Raw genomic sequence first — 13,553 nt, 5'->3', positions numbered from 1 at the left:
GTGAGGGAGCACAGCAGTAGAAAAGCTGCATCTAGTTTTACATGTAATGACTTTAAGTATGTAGTATGTGTCACCTGGTGGAAAATGTTGTGTTTGTAACTACAGGTGGAGGAAATCTCAAGATGTTTATAGTGTAAGATAATACCTATCAAAACACTTAATCTGAACAATTAAAGTTGACTCTCATCAACAAAACTATGAAGTGTATATTTTCATTCCAAATATGGAGTGATTTATTATGACTAAAGTGTTACCATTTGGTAAATGACTTCTGACATTTACATAATGTAGTGTGTTTAAGAGATTCTTAATCATGGGAGCTTTTTCCACCCAGCAAAATCAACCTGAAAGTCTTCATTCACTCTTCAGGGCCAGCCAATGTTACTGTGCTGCCTCCAAGGAAAGGTAAAGCATAACTTTTCTACTTCCACCTTTAAAAGATATCCATGTGACCTTGAAAATAAAAAATACTACACAATAAAAATAAAAGGTGACAATAGCTGTTTATCTCTGTGCCTTGTAGAAAGCATATCCCATATAAGGCAAAAATAAATAAATGAACCAGATTCCATCTACAAAACTGAGATAGAGCTGCAAGCGTTTACTTCATTCATGCTCAAAACAAGATTTATTTTATGCAAAATACGATAGGGGTTATCACAACCGGCTCACCTTTACAGGTACTCTCCCCTGCACCATCTGTGAGCCAGTGGAATCACTCTCTCCTTTTCCCTCCCTCAAGGCACCCCCTCCAAACTGGAAATGAGTTGAGTGGCTTATGCAGGTTTTCAAATTGGCACTCCCCTTCCTCGATGTTTCGTTGATTTAAGCCCATGACATCTCGGGGGGGGGGGGGGGGTTCGACGGTAGAACCAGCGTCCTGGTACTACCCTCGCAGTCCGCCACTCAACTCTGATGTTTTCCCTCCCCAGGTTTGCTCTGCCAGCGCTCATTCCGCTTTATCCAAATCCACCGGGATGTTGCCTCCGCCTGCTTGGTGATGTTGGCTATCAGCCGCTTCCTAGCCTGGCCTTCAATTCCAAGCAGTCCCAGAGCTCTCCAGAGCGACTGCCCTGCGAAGCCCCTGCAGCCGACCTCCACTGGCAGGTCCATGCCTTCCACCCATTACGCTGGCTGTCGAGGATGAGAGTCTGATATTTCTTGAGCTTGCGCTCATGTGCTTCCTCAATCCTCTCTTCCCAGGGTACTGTAAGTTCCATTAGGATCACTTGCTTGGTACCTTTAGACCAGAGGACAATATCGGGTCTGGGGTTGGTAAGGGTTATCTCCTCTGGAAATTTGAGCTACTGCTTAAGGTCAGCCCGCATCTCCCAGTCACTTGCCGTGCCCAGGACTCCTTTAGTCCTCAACTCTGCTGTTGTTGTTGCACTTTCCCCTGACCTGAGAAAGTGGATGAAACGAGGACCATCAGTAGGTTGTTTTGGCCTCTTTCTGGCCTGTTCCACACCAGCAGCCAGTTGTGTCAGGATCTGGTCGTGTCGCCACCTGAATTTGCCATCCGCCAGACTTGACCCACACGATGAGAGGACATGCTCCAGGTTAGCTGGCCTTCCACAGAGCGTTCGTTTCGGACAATCCCCATGTGTGGAGGTTTGATGGAGTCGGCAGGACATCATACACGGAACACAACAGAAACTTGATCCGGTGTTCTTCCATGCTCCAGATGTCCTTCCAAGTCAGTGCCCTTTCTCGCACACTCTCCCACCTCCTCCAGCTGCCCTGTTTGTTCATGGCTACCGCCTTGACATGTCTGCCTTCCTCCTCTGCCCTGCGTACCTCCCTTTGAACCATGCCACGGCGTTCCTTTGGATTAGTCTTTTTCCAGTTTGCCCTAGTGGAGCAACCCAGGCCTAGCCTGCCCTGGGCTACTGCCCCAATGATGTCAGCATGGTGAAGGCGATCCTCCGCCTCCCTCAGCGCTCTGCTGGCTGACCACTTGCGACCTGTTCTGACCTCAATGTCTGCCTGGCGAACTCTTGCATCTTTGCTGTCTCGCAGCATCATGGCCTGGCAGGTTTTTATTGCCTTGTACTCCTCCACTACTGATGTTACTGGCAGCTGCAGCTTGTTGCCTGTGCTGTACAGGCCAATGGAACAGAAGCTTCTTGGGACCCCCAGCCATCTCCTCAGATAAGTGTCAGGAGTGTGAAGAGATAGTTCTATTGTACTATTAAAAATGTTAACTATTTAACAACTGCAAAGTTTTGCTTTTAATAATTAATATTTTCTTATAAAAGGTATTCGGTAACTTTTCCTTAAAGAGCATATTGCAGGTTAAATCTTTTTGTAAATTAACACTTAATATTGTCTGATAAAGGTTGTAGAAAAAGTCAATGTTTGATTTGATATTTTATACAACACAAAAGGGCAAAAGATTAGAGGAGAAAGTGGCCGTTTTCTGTATTGCTGTTTAGAACGCTCTTTTTTTCAACATTGCGTCATATATGATGTCATCGTAAGTCTCAAGTGTAATAAGCAAGGTCAAGGAGAGACCTTGTTTTGGTTTTTTTTATGGGATCTGTTGACAATAAAACAATGACTTTAATAACATAAAGGTTATTTTGATCAATATTTCTCAGGGCAACCTGAGGTCAATCAAGGCAGTGGGAAGTCTGGACTCTCTGGGTATTACTTCCATGGTGTGTGGCGATCACTTGGTGGCACCAAAGTCCACCAATTCAACAACTCCTCTGCCATCAGTCAGTGTCTGAAAGGAAAGGTGGTCCACATGTATGGAGACTCCACCCTTAGGCAGTGGTTTGAGTACCTTGATGCTTCACTTCCAGGTAGTTAATACACATTAATTTCAGGTGACAGTTTAATATTACTTATATCACAGCTAAACTTGTTCCTTCTGTCATACTTTCAGATGCTAAGGAGATTAACCGGAATAGTCCCAAGAAAACTGGACCTTACATGATATGGGACAATGCAAAAAACATCTTGGTAACATACCGTGTCCATGGTCCTCCTCTTAGTTTTATCTACGTCCCAACCAGTGAGCTGCGTTACATTTCCAATGAAATTGATGGGTTGGTAGGTGGCACCAACACAGTTATAGTTTTTAGCATCTGGGCCCACTTCAGCCCTTTCCCAATTGAGCTCTACATCAGACGGCTTCAGAGCATCCGCAGGGCGGTGATTCGTCTGTTGAACAGGGCTCCAGACACACTGGTGGTCATCAGGACTGCAAACCTCAGAGGTTTAACACCTTCTGTATCGTTAAACTACAGTGACTGGTACACACTACAGGAGGACAAGGTGCTCAGAGCTGTGTTCAAAGGACTTAATGTTCGACTAGTGGACGCTTGGGAGATGACTCTGGCCCACCACCTGCCTCACAACATTCACCCAGGCCATCCTATTGTTAAGAATATGGTTAACATTCTCTTGTCCTACATATGCACCAAATAGGGCTAATAGATATGCATTTGTTATGAGCAGGTTAAAGAACTCACTCTTTTTTACATTATATTACAGTATAGCAGGTAAACTCTGTGTTATCTGCAAAGACCCAATAGTAATCCATCACAGCACTTCGCAACATTTAGCAAAGTTACAGTGGCAAGGAAAAACTGCCTTTTTACAAACAGAAACCTTGAGCAAAAGCAGATTCATGTTTAACAGCCAACTGCTGAAACAGTGTTGGGCTTGAAAGTATGTGTTTTATTAGCAGTAACAGTTAAGTATGATAATAGACTGATCAGTCTAATATTAACATTAATAACAGTATGATGAAACAGTTAGGACTGCTTATGTTTGATCATGTGTATGTTTTTATCAGACCTCTGAAGGACTTTATATTTTTATTTTTATAAATCATGATTAAAATGATCATTTTGGTCATATAAAAAAACATGTTTGTTGTGTTGAACTTTCGTGCACAGCCTGAATACACCCTCTTTTTTTGAGAAATAGAAATATTGCATGCTGGTCCATCCATGCTCAAACTGCCTGCAATCCCTAAGTACAATGAGAAGAGATTACCATAATAGGGAAATGGGGAGCATCATTTAAAATGCCTATGAAGAGTAATAATGGTTTGAATATGAACTTATTGTTAATCACATTGTGTATTAATTTAGAGGGAATTAAAAGTAGTTGAAAAGTCAGTACCTTAGAAATTACCTCATGAAAAATGAAACAGAACCAATTGTTTACAGATTTTTCAAACAAAAAAAACGTGTTTTATTAATAAAGAATGATCTCTGTCTAAATGCATAAAAGACCTAGATGGTCTAATTAACATGCTACACAAACATAGGCCGAAATACACACACATGCACAAACAGGATCCTCTGGACATGCATTAATAATGAGGTCTCAGAGTGAGTGGGCTGCCCACAGCGATCGCTCCAGAGCAGTTTCGGGTTCGGTGCCTTGCTCAAGGGCACCTCGGCGGTGCTCAGGAAGTGGACTGATGCCTCTCCAGCTACCAGACCAATTTCCGGACTTGGTCCGGGGACTTGAACTGGCAACCCCTCCGATTCCCAACGGAATCCGACGTGAATCACTGAACGAACTAAACGAGAGCTCCGACATGAATCACTGACTGACTGAGAGGAAGAGCAGAGCTCTCGTTCAGTGAACGAACTGAACGTGTACTGAACGTACTGAACAGAACGGTCGGGGAAAATAAATGTGATTGTTTTAGCAGCTTTCAGTTTGCAAACTGTAACTTTATCCAACTAAATTCTCAGCTCATTGGTTTATTATTCACCACTGGCTGTTCTCAGTACGATCGCGAGCAGAACTAAACGTTCGGCCGTGTTTCAGTTTATTAAATTCTGATTCACAGACAGAGCTGCGGAGAAGTACTGAACGATTCAGTGAACGAATCTTTTGAACGAATCACTTTACTGAACTGATTCTACTGATTCAGTACACTGAAAAGAACTGCTTTTCCCATCACTAGCATACAGCAAGTGACTGTCCTCTGCTCTTAAAGCAAATTTTTCGAACCACTGTGCCGAGGCGTGGTTTGGTCACTTGACTAGTGACATTCGAAACAGTTGAGGGCTTCGAATGTCATACGAATCACCTGATTGGTTCGGTTTGTCATTTGAATCACTTGGCGGGATCAAGTATGTTCCGGGGTAGGCTATCCCTATTTAGTGTGGTTCATTTGAATTTTTTTCGAGAGTAGGTTGGTTTTTTCTCTGTTGTTGTTGTTGGTTGCTTAAAGAGTTAGTAGTGTTGTATCGGATTACGTATTTTGTAGAGAATCAGTGTAGATAGATAGACCCGGATAATAAGGTAATTACCAGTGTTATTTTGATTTCACCTGTAGCCTATTTACACTGGAAACCCCCTTAAGGGCAAGCCCTCAAGTACAATGATGTCGCTATAGAAAACATAATTACACAAATGTCCTTGATGTACATGCCTGTAGTAGCCAATGCCAAATTTCAATGGGGTGGACAATTACATATGAATGCATTCAAATTATGATTGACTTTGCTAACTGATTGTTTCACAGGTCCAGTGTATGCTGTTTGATTCGAGGCTGTCATACAGCAACAACACCTCGTCCATGCTGAGGCACTTGTAGCATATACAATTATAATACGGGGCACCAGCTTTAAGAATAAGCAAGAGACTATTAACCTTAATTATAGTAATGAATTAATAAATGAATCTGTCTCATATCATCAGAGTAAGTTCTCAAGCAGTTTAAAACCAGAAAAATACACAGACAAATTACTGAATTTTTATGTGTAAAGTTTAAAGGTCCCATATTATGCTTTTTCTGGTTTTATATGCCCTTTAGTGTGTTTTCCAAGTGTCCTGTGCATGTTTAGGCACATCTATGTGCAAAAATTCAAAGTCCGCAGAAACGCGGCTTCTCCTACCTCCTCCTGTTAGCTGTAGTATTAGCCGCATGTAACGCTCGGTTCTAGCCCCCCTCGATAAAAATTTGTCAGTCCAACGTCATTGTCAGTGTGAGATCACTGGTCCAAGTCCATTGGCTCGTTGTGGCAAGCCCAGCAGCTCATGTTGAAATTTCCGAGACGTGTGCTGAGCAACTGACCAATAATGACAGAGCGGATCGGCAGACCAATCAGAGCAGACTTGGCCCACGTGAGGTCTAACAGTGGGGGCTCAGCAGAGTGCATCTGACGGACTCAGAGCGCAGAGGGAGCAAGGAGGAGCAGTACATGAAAACAGACACTTTTTTCGGACTTTAGCTATTGTGAACGTACAAAAGTAGATACATAGATTAAATATACGAACCCCAAAGAGGGTATAATATGGGCTCTTTAATATAGAAAATGGTGAACAAGATATGTGAATAAAGTAAATATGCAAAGAATATAATTACGACAGTGATACTGACGTGACAACGTAAATAAGAGAATGTTAATTCTTGGTTTCTTAGTTTGATATGGTGATTTTCTTATGTTAGAGTACCGGGGTAAAACGCGGTATCGTTTGAGTGATTTAACTAGGTAAGGATTTATAAAAAAGGGGGCTTAATTAATTTGTTATAAAAGTTGATTTAGAGGCTTTGATTCGGATACGACAAGCTTTGCTTCCACACACCCAATGCTTAATCAGAACGCTCCTTACTCTGAGTCACGTTCGGTAAAACTCCGCCGAATGGTACCACTCGTCAAGTTCTTGCGGATCGAGGATGCCGGCGGTCCACGGTGACAGCCGTAGCTAATGTGGTCGGAGTTGATGAGTGAAGTGGGGTGATGGATGGCACAGCGGTCCGGTCGTCGTCCGTTGGGTCCGTCTTTCAGCTGCTCAAAGCAGGTCCAAACAACGTCCTTTAAAGATGAACGGTCGTTAACTGTCACTGACTTAAATGGTCAATTCTAGTCAGTTTGAGAATAACAAAAATAAGGTTCTGAAAGATGTGTGGTCAATACTTCAAAAGGGAAAAGCTAAGCGCGTAACTTGGGTCAAAAGGCACCTGAGTTAACGTGCGATGAGAAAAAACCAAGAGTTAAAATGCAGAAGTTGAAAATGTCTAAAGAAAAAGGGGGACTCGCTGTCCCTAACCTAAAGCACTATTTCTATGCAGCTCAAATACAATCAATAAGCACCTGGCTAAATGATAACTCTGAAGCAAGGTGGAGATCTATAGAAAAACACATGTGCCATGTTTCAATAAAAACAATACCCTTCTGTACAAAGACTAAAAGTAGGACACAAGTAATCAACAATGCATTAATAAGAAACACCTTAAAGACTTGGGGCACAAAAGGGACTGACCATATTTGGACAATGTTTAGATGAAAACGGAATTATACCATTTGAATCTCTAAGGACATATTATGATTTACCACACTCCCACTTCTTCCGATATTTACAACTGAGAAGTTACATTCAGAACAGTGAAATAGGGAGGAAGACAAGCAGTGATCTCCATCCACTTGTGCAATTTTTTACCGTAAATGCCCAATGTGACGTATATGTCACTTTTCAGATCTCCAACACTAGTGGGTGGTATTTAAAAAAAAATTTCAGAAATGTCTTATATGGGGTCCATTTCGTCTATTCTATGTTCCCCATAATTTTCCTATCAGTATAATGTGCTTATGGGCTAAACACAGACCTGACTCCTCTGACCAACCAGCAACATGAAAACACAGGGGAATGCATCACGGTATGTAATAGAAAACCAGAGAAAAAATTACGTCAAGTTCACCACATAGTTTATGCATTCAGACAATATGTATTTTCCTGTCATTTCAGCTGCTGGCTGCATTCCAGGTGGCAACTGTTCAGCTGTCGGAGGAGAAGATAGTTTCGGAATCAAAGGTCATCCCCCTCTACCGTGTGTTGAATCATACAACAGAGCAACTATATTCACAGACCATCACCCCCATGGGACAATATCTGGCATACAACCTGATCAGGTGCTTGGTGGACAGATTACAAGATAAAGAAAAAGAGAGTTCACTGGCAGTCGCTACACCTGGTGGATCCACACTTCAAAACCTTTGGATTCACCAGTCAGAGAGTGGCTGCTGGTGTCAAAGAGCGTCTCATTTCAGAATGTACATAAATCATCAGTAGAAACAATGCCCAGCAGCAGCAGCAGCAGCCATCCACTTCTCAAGCACCACCTCAACCTCGTCCTCCAGCACCAGCAGCAGTCTATTTATTTTTTATTATATTATGAATAAGGAATGACTAATGACATTTCTGGTGATGATTAATTTTTTATTTAACCTTTATTTAACCAGGTAATAACCCATTGAGATCAAGACCTCTTTCACAAGGGTGACCCTATTTTATTTTGTCAGCTTTAAACCAATCGAACAGGAATGTGCATGGCAAATCAAATTCCAAACAATCTATGGACCAATAAGTAAAATGTCTTGATTGCAATTAATTTTATTGACCACTAGATGTCTTCCTCGAGCACTGTGTCATTGAAGCCTCGAGTAATGAACCAATCAAGTCTCGAAGCTTCAACAAAGCCTCGATCAGCCATCACTAGTGTACACTGTGTTAAATGAGGCCTCGAGTAATTAATCTATTTGTGATACAATTGGCTGGAAAGCTAGTGATGTTACGTTTGACACCGAGGCTTTGAAGCGTGTCAAGTAGGAGGGGCTTTTCTAGCCGAGGCCCCATATCGAGGCTCGTGTCATTTTCAGAGAAGCGCGTCATCAATGACAAACGAGGCCTCACTTCGAGTAGAACTACGTCATTGATTTGTTTGTGTTTCGGGTTGTGGATAAAAGGAAGCGAAACCCACTTGTCATGTCTCCTTGTGAGTTTGTGTTAGTTGGTTGGTTGTTTAGTGAGAGTTTGTGGTTGAGAGTTGGAGTGCTTTAAGGAGCTTGCCTATAGCAACAACACCTCATCAATGCTAAGGCATTATCAAGCTGTCCATGAGTATGTACAGCCTGATAATAGGCCAGGAACCAGGCAAGGTTTGTATTTTTCCCCCTGTAATTTGCTTTGCTTCATCACAATCATACCGAAATACATGTTGACTAAAATACATTAACATTTTCGTTTTGTCCTAGGTTCCAGAAATGCGCCCAAAACTCCTAAAGATATGCCGTGGAAGTAGTCAGCTGAATCCTCTGATGCTTGAATTCAGCATGTGAAGAGCTACCAAGACTGAGCAACCTCAGCTCTGAAGTTTAACCTATGTAAGTCAAGAACAGCAAGATTGCCTCCTCAAATGTTGGAGTCCATCATGTGCAAAAAGGGTATCCTCTTGTGTCTGTTGGCAGACCACACTTGAAGAGAAAGAAGCAATGCCTGACAATTGCTTTTAAAGACTGGAACTGCTGGGGGTTTACCTCAGTTCTCCTCCAATGAGGATAGAGAATTCAGACACCCCCACCCCCCATTTTCACACCTATTTGTTAGTTGCTGTTGGGGGGTGCTGGACTAAGACTCCTTTGTTTAGTTCCCTCCAAAATAACTCTAGTCAGGTTTGAGAACTGCGATACAGGCCTGAGTCCTTTGTCCAGCACACATGGCTGAGGCCAAACAATACAGAGCAAAGGAAAAACTCTTTAATAAATAGACTCAGAGAGAAGATGAAACTTCCATCCACCACCTCAGCCACAGCAACCAGAAGCTTTAACTCTAAGCCTACACTTTGTGGAAATAAGAATGCTGAATAGAAGACAATGAAAATAGAACTTGGCTGGTTGAACTACCAAGATTATGTACAAACAAGTAAGAAGGCCTACTGGGGGTGGACAAGAGAGATAGTTGTAAGCAAAGATGATACTGTATCCACCATACTTGAAAAAGGGAAAACACTTTTTTCCCCCAACGGTACATTGACTTTCCCCAACGGTACATCGACGAAAGGCAAATTAGAGGACTTTGAGTGCATACTTTATGTCATTGGTTCTGAGGAGCCCCTTGAGGGTAGTGTCACAGTTTGAAGTTTGTTAGAGCAAACTAATTACAAGATCCACAGACTATACCTCTGTACAAAGCCAAAAGATTGTAGTGATTCTGAGCTTAGTGATGCAACAACAGACATGCCATTTTCACCTGACACATCCAACACACTTGGGCCAGCTACACATGCATCTCCATCCTCATCCAGCCCATCACTGCTCTCCCCCACTCCTGTCAAAAGACCTCGGTACAGGAGTAGGCCTTTCTCTTGGAGCAGTCCCAATACTACCTCAACATTCCAAGCTACTCCTTCTTCTCAAACATCAGGCCAGCCTCTTATAGATCTCTCCAGTGATGATGAAGTTATTGTACTTGGATATGACACCAACATGCCTTGTGAACTTGTCGATGGTCTTGCTGACACTCTGATATACTCACCTCTACACGTCAAGACCACAGTAAGTCTAGATTCCTGGCTAGTTAACAGCCAACAAGAAAGCGGCGCAAACACAGTCTTTGAAAATTAAATAGAAGAAGTTGTGGCAGCTGAGATGGAAGAAGATATTATTCACATTGTGGATTCTGAGCAGGCTTCAAGTTCCACCAGCACGATTGCCATTGATTTCTTTGAAAATCCAGAGAATATAGTGGAGAAGCAAGTCATTGTGAGCCGCAACGCACACTGTCTTGTGGACATGATTTAAGCATTTACAGACAACTGCATACTGGATGCTAATATTTCAATCAGGCGTGTGCTTGAATGTGGCGAGGCTGAGGCTGGAGTTGGGAGTGGGGTCACCAGAGACTACCTCACTGATTTCTGGGATATGTTTTATGCATCAAAGACCTGTGGAACCAACTACAACAGTGGTTCTCAAACTTTTTAGACTGCGTACCACCTCCGAAAAGATTTGGTTCTCCAAGTACCACCATTATGGTAGATGTTAAAATATACTGTAGGTCATAGCAAAAAAAATCCTTCTTGACTCCTGCGCATAGTTAAGACAGCAAAATAGAGCAGAATCACATCAGCTTCAGAGCAAGAGAGAGAGGTGCCTTGCTCAAGGGCACCTTGGCAGTGCTCAGGAAGTGGTCTGGCACCTCTCCAGCTACCAGACCAATTTCTGGACTTGGTCCGTGCCGGGACCTGAACCGGTGACCCTCCGATTCCCAACCCAAATCCCTACAGTCTGAGCTACTGCCGCCCATAAGAGTATGACAACAAAGAAAATGGCGTTTTATGCTGAACGTTTTTTTTTTTATATTGTGGAGATTCCTGAACTACAAGATCCCAATTTTGCACCACAAATTCCAAGAGAAAGAGTGGACTGCTGTTGCTTGCATCATGGCCTTTGGATGGCAGAAATTTCAGTTCTTTCCAGTCCAACTTGCCCCTCCATTCCTTACAGAGGCTCTATCTCTCTCCTGTTCAGACAATCTACTAGAGGCTTTCTTCAACTATATCAGCGCAACTGAGAAGAATGTGCTAACTGAGGCAATTAGCAACTTCAAAGGGGCAGATATGGATGAACTCCTCAGCATACTCAGCAGTCACAACTGCTGTGTACTCCCAACTGAAGAAAATCTGCCAAGTCTGGTGGAGGAAATAGCCCACAAAGAGATGGTACAAGAACCAGCATTTATCATAACGTGTTGGAAGCCAATTCTCAGGTCTACTGGACAATCCATGAGTTGGGAATGACTGAAGAACATTCTGGATGATCTCAAACCCAAGGCAAGAAACATTACCAAAACCATCAAGTTACCAGGATCTATGTCACTGGAAGAACAAACTACCTCAAATCATCTCTTGAGATTTGTAAGAGAAAGAGATCAGAAGGAGCTTGGCCTATTCCTCAGGTACTGCACAGGGTCTGACTTGTTCTTATCTAAGACCATTAAAGTCACATTCACAGCAGAACAGCCACAGTTCGCAAGGGCGCCTTTGGCTCACACCTGCAGTTGTTCTTAGGAACTGGCATCTAACTACAAAGACTATGCAGATTTTAGAACAGAATTCATCTCTGTGTTGAAGAGTGGAGTGTGGGTAATGGATTTGGCCTAAAACGGCTTTGTTGGCTTAGACAGCAAATGAAAACTGCACACACACACACACACACAAGTTTAGCAGCGTCATCTTTTATATAATCCACAAGTTCTACATGTGGAGGGCAGATGCATCGTTGTAGTAGAAGGTAGAATTTTTCTTTTAAATGTATGATCTCTTTAAAATTCAAATATGACAGCTGAAGGCACTGTGGAAAAAAAGTCACACTTGAGTTAATATTTCAATAAAGACAATTTATTTACAAAAAATAGAAATGTGACACTGTATTCTTGGAAAAGTTGTATGTAAAAACTGGCCAACTGTTTGTGGTTGATGTTTTTCCATTGTTGTTAAAATTAAACCTAAACATAGTTCATAAATTACAGTGTTTGTAATGCTATACAGATCTTCAAACCTGGAAGAGTTTATATTGCCAGTACGGTTCTATGTTGTCAGTGTCAAATTTAAAGTGCTATATATACATTTTTCTAACCACAGTTAAAGGAATATTTGACTTAAGTAGAACACGTTTCACCACCATCACAATGAGCACTAGAATCCAGAGAAGCCAAGAGAGTACAATACCACGCGAGCAGGTGAAACAATCTGGCGCCGAGGTGAAGCAGTAGGAAGTCTTTGTAGTCGAGATCCTGATGACCAACTAGCTGCACCTGGCGCCGCCTGAGCACATGAGCCCCGCCCACCAAACTGACACAGACAGGGGAGAGACACATGAGGATTAAACAGACAGGGAATGACAAACAACACGACAAAAGGGGAAGGAAGGGCTGCCATGATGTGAATCATGACACTTGATTTCCACATGTTTTACTTGTTTCAAGCAAATTTTCACTTGAAATAAGAATCTCCATGGAGTTAGTTTTTTTTGCTTGTAATAAGAAAAAACACTTACTCCATGGACAAATTGCTCTACTCATTTAAAGTGAAAATTTGCTTGAAACAATAACCATGTGTTTTATTTATGACACATTGAAATGAAGAAAATATTGATCATGCCAAGCCACAAAGTCATCCACAACTGCCTCATAACCCTGCTCCCCCCCATCAAGAAGGCTGACAATCAAAGTATCATCAACACATTTCCCAATGTGTCTGTTTTTGATAGATCGATTGATCTTTATTGTCATTGTAAATGTATACAACAAAACTCTATAGGAGCAATCCAGCTGCAGCATATAAAAAAAAGATCAGGACAGAAAGAACACCATTTACTGTCACGCACTGCCACCTATTGGTAAAAAGTCCATTATCCAACCATTCAGGATAGGATCAAGTTTAAAGGTCCCATATGTAGGATATTTACTGAATTAAATCATAAAAATGACCTAACTATATCATCAGACATCAAAGAAACATGCTATGCTTCTCTGTCAACAGAAATTTTACCTCAGAGAGGACATGATTAATAATCAAAGCAACAACACATTTACTCATAATAAATTAAGCTCATGAATAATTTAACTACAGTGGATCCATACTTTAGCTGATTAACACATCAAATAAAAAAAATAAATTGTCAACTTAATGGTTAATAAGATAGTTACATGATTGTTAAGGTGAATAGGAGATGCTCCCTCACAAGCTAAGGTATTCTCCTGACTTTTTTCTTTTTCAATTGAGCAGCCAAAGGTTG

General features: G+C 41.9%; 1 protein-coding gene, 2 long non-coding RNA genes and 1 pseudogene across 3 annotated transcripts in view; 1 reads left to right on the top strand and 3 right to left on the bottom strand.

Annotated features, from left to right (window-relative positions):
• Window positions 1-906: 906 nt before the first annotated feature.
• LOC132956780 (uncharacterized) lies at window positions 907-2,659 on the bottom strand (annotated as a pseudogene).
• Window positions 2,539-4,510, top strand: LOC132956433 (NXPE family member 3-like). The gene is made up of 2 exons (XM_061029898.1): window positions 2,539-2,807; window positions 2,891-4,510. The coding sequence occupies exons 1-2, from the start codon at window positions 2,750-2,752 to the stop codon at window positions 3,433-3,435; spliced, it is 603 nt and encodes a 200-aa protein (XP_060885881.1). The 5' UTR covers window positions 2,539-2,749; the 3' UTR covers window positions 3,436-4,510.
• Window positions 4,511-5,183: 673 nt separating this feature from the next.
• LOC132956441 (uncharacterized) overlaps window positions 5,184-13,553 on the bottom strand; it is a 35,293-nt gene continuing 26,923 nt past the window's right edge. Inside the window, exon 2 of the long non-coding RNA XR_009666029.1 lies at window positions 5,184-6,794. This is a non-coding gene — a long non-coding RNA (uncharacterized LOC132956441). The remainder of the gene's footprint in view (window positions 6,795-13,553) is intronic.
• Window positions 9,844-10,813, bottom strand: LOC132956658 (uncharacterized). Its single transcript, XR_009666059.1, has 2 exons — window positions 10,783-10,813; window positions 9,844-10,751 (listed from the first exon to the last, which is right to left on the bottom strand). It is a non-coding gene; the product is annotated as an uncharacterized LOC132956658 (long non-coding RNA).

Source organism: Labrus mixtus, chromosome 22, assembly GCF_963584025.1.
Source record: "Labrus mixtus chromosome 22, fLabMix1.1, whole genome shotgun sequence".
Classification (NCBI taxonomy): domain Eukaryota; kingdom Metazoa; phylum Chordata; class Actinopteri; order Labriformes; family Labridae; genus Labrus; species Labrus mixtus.
Note: the sequence above shows the minus strand (reverse complement) of the source record. Positions and strands in the feature narration are given on the sequence as shown.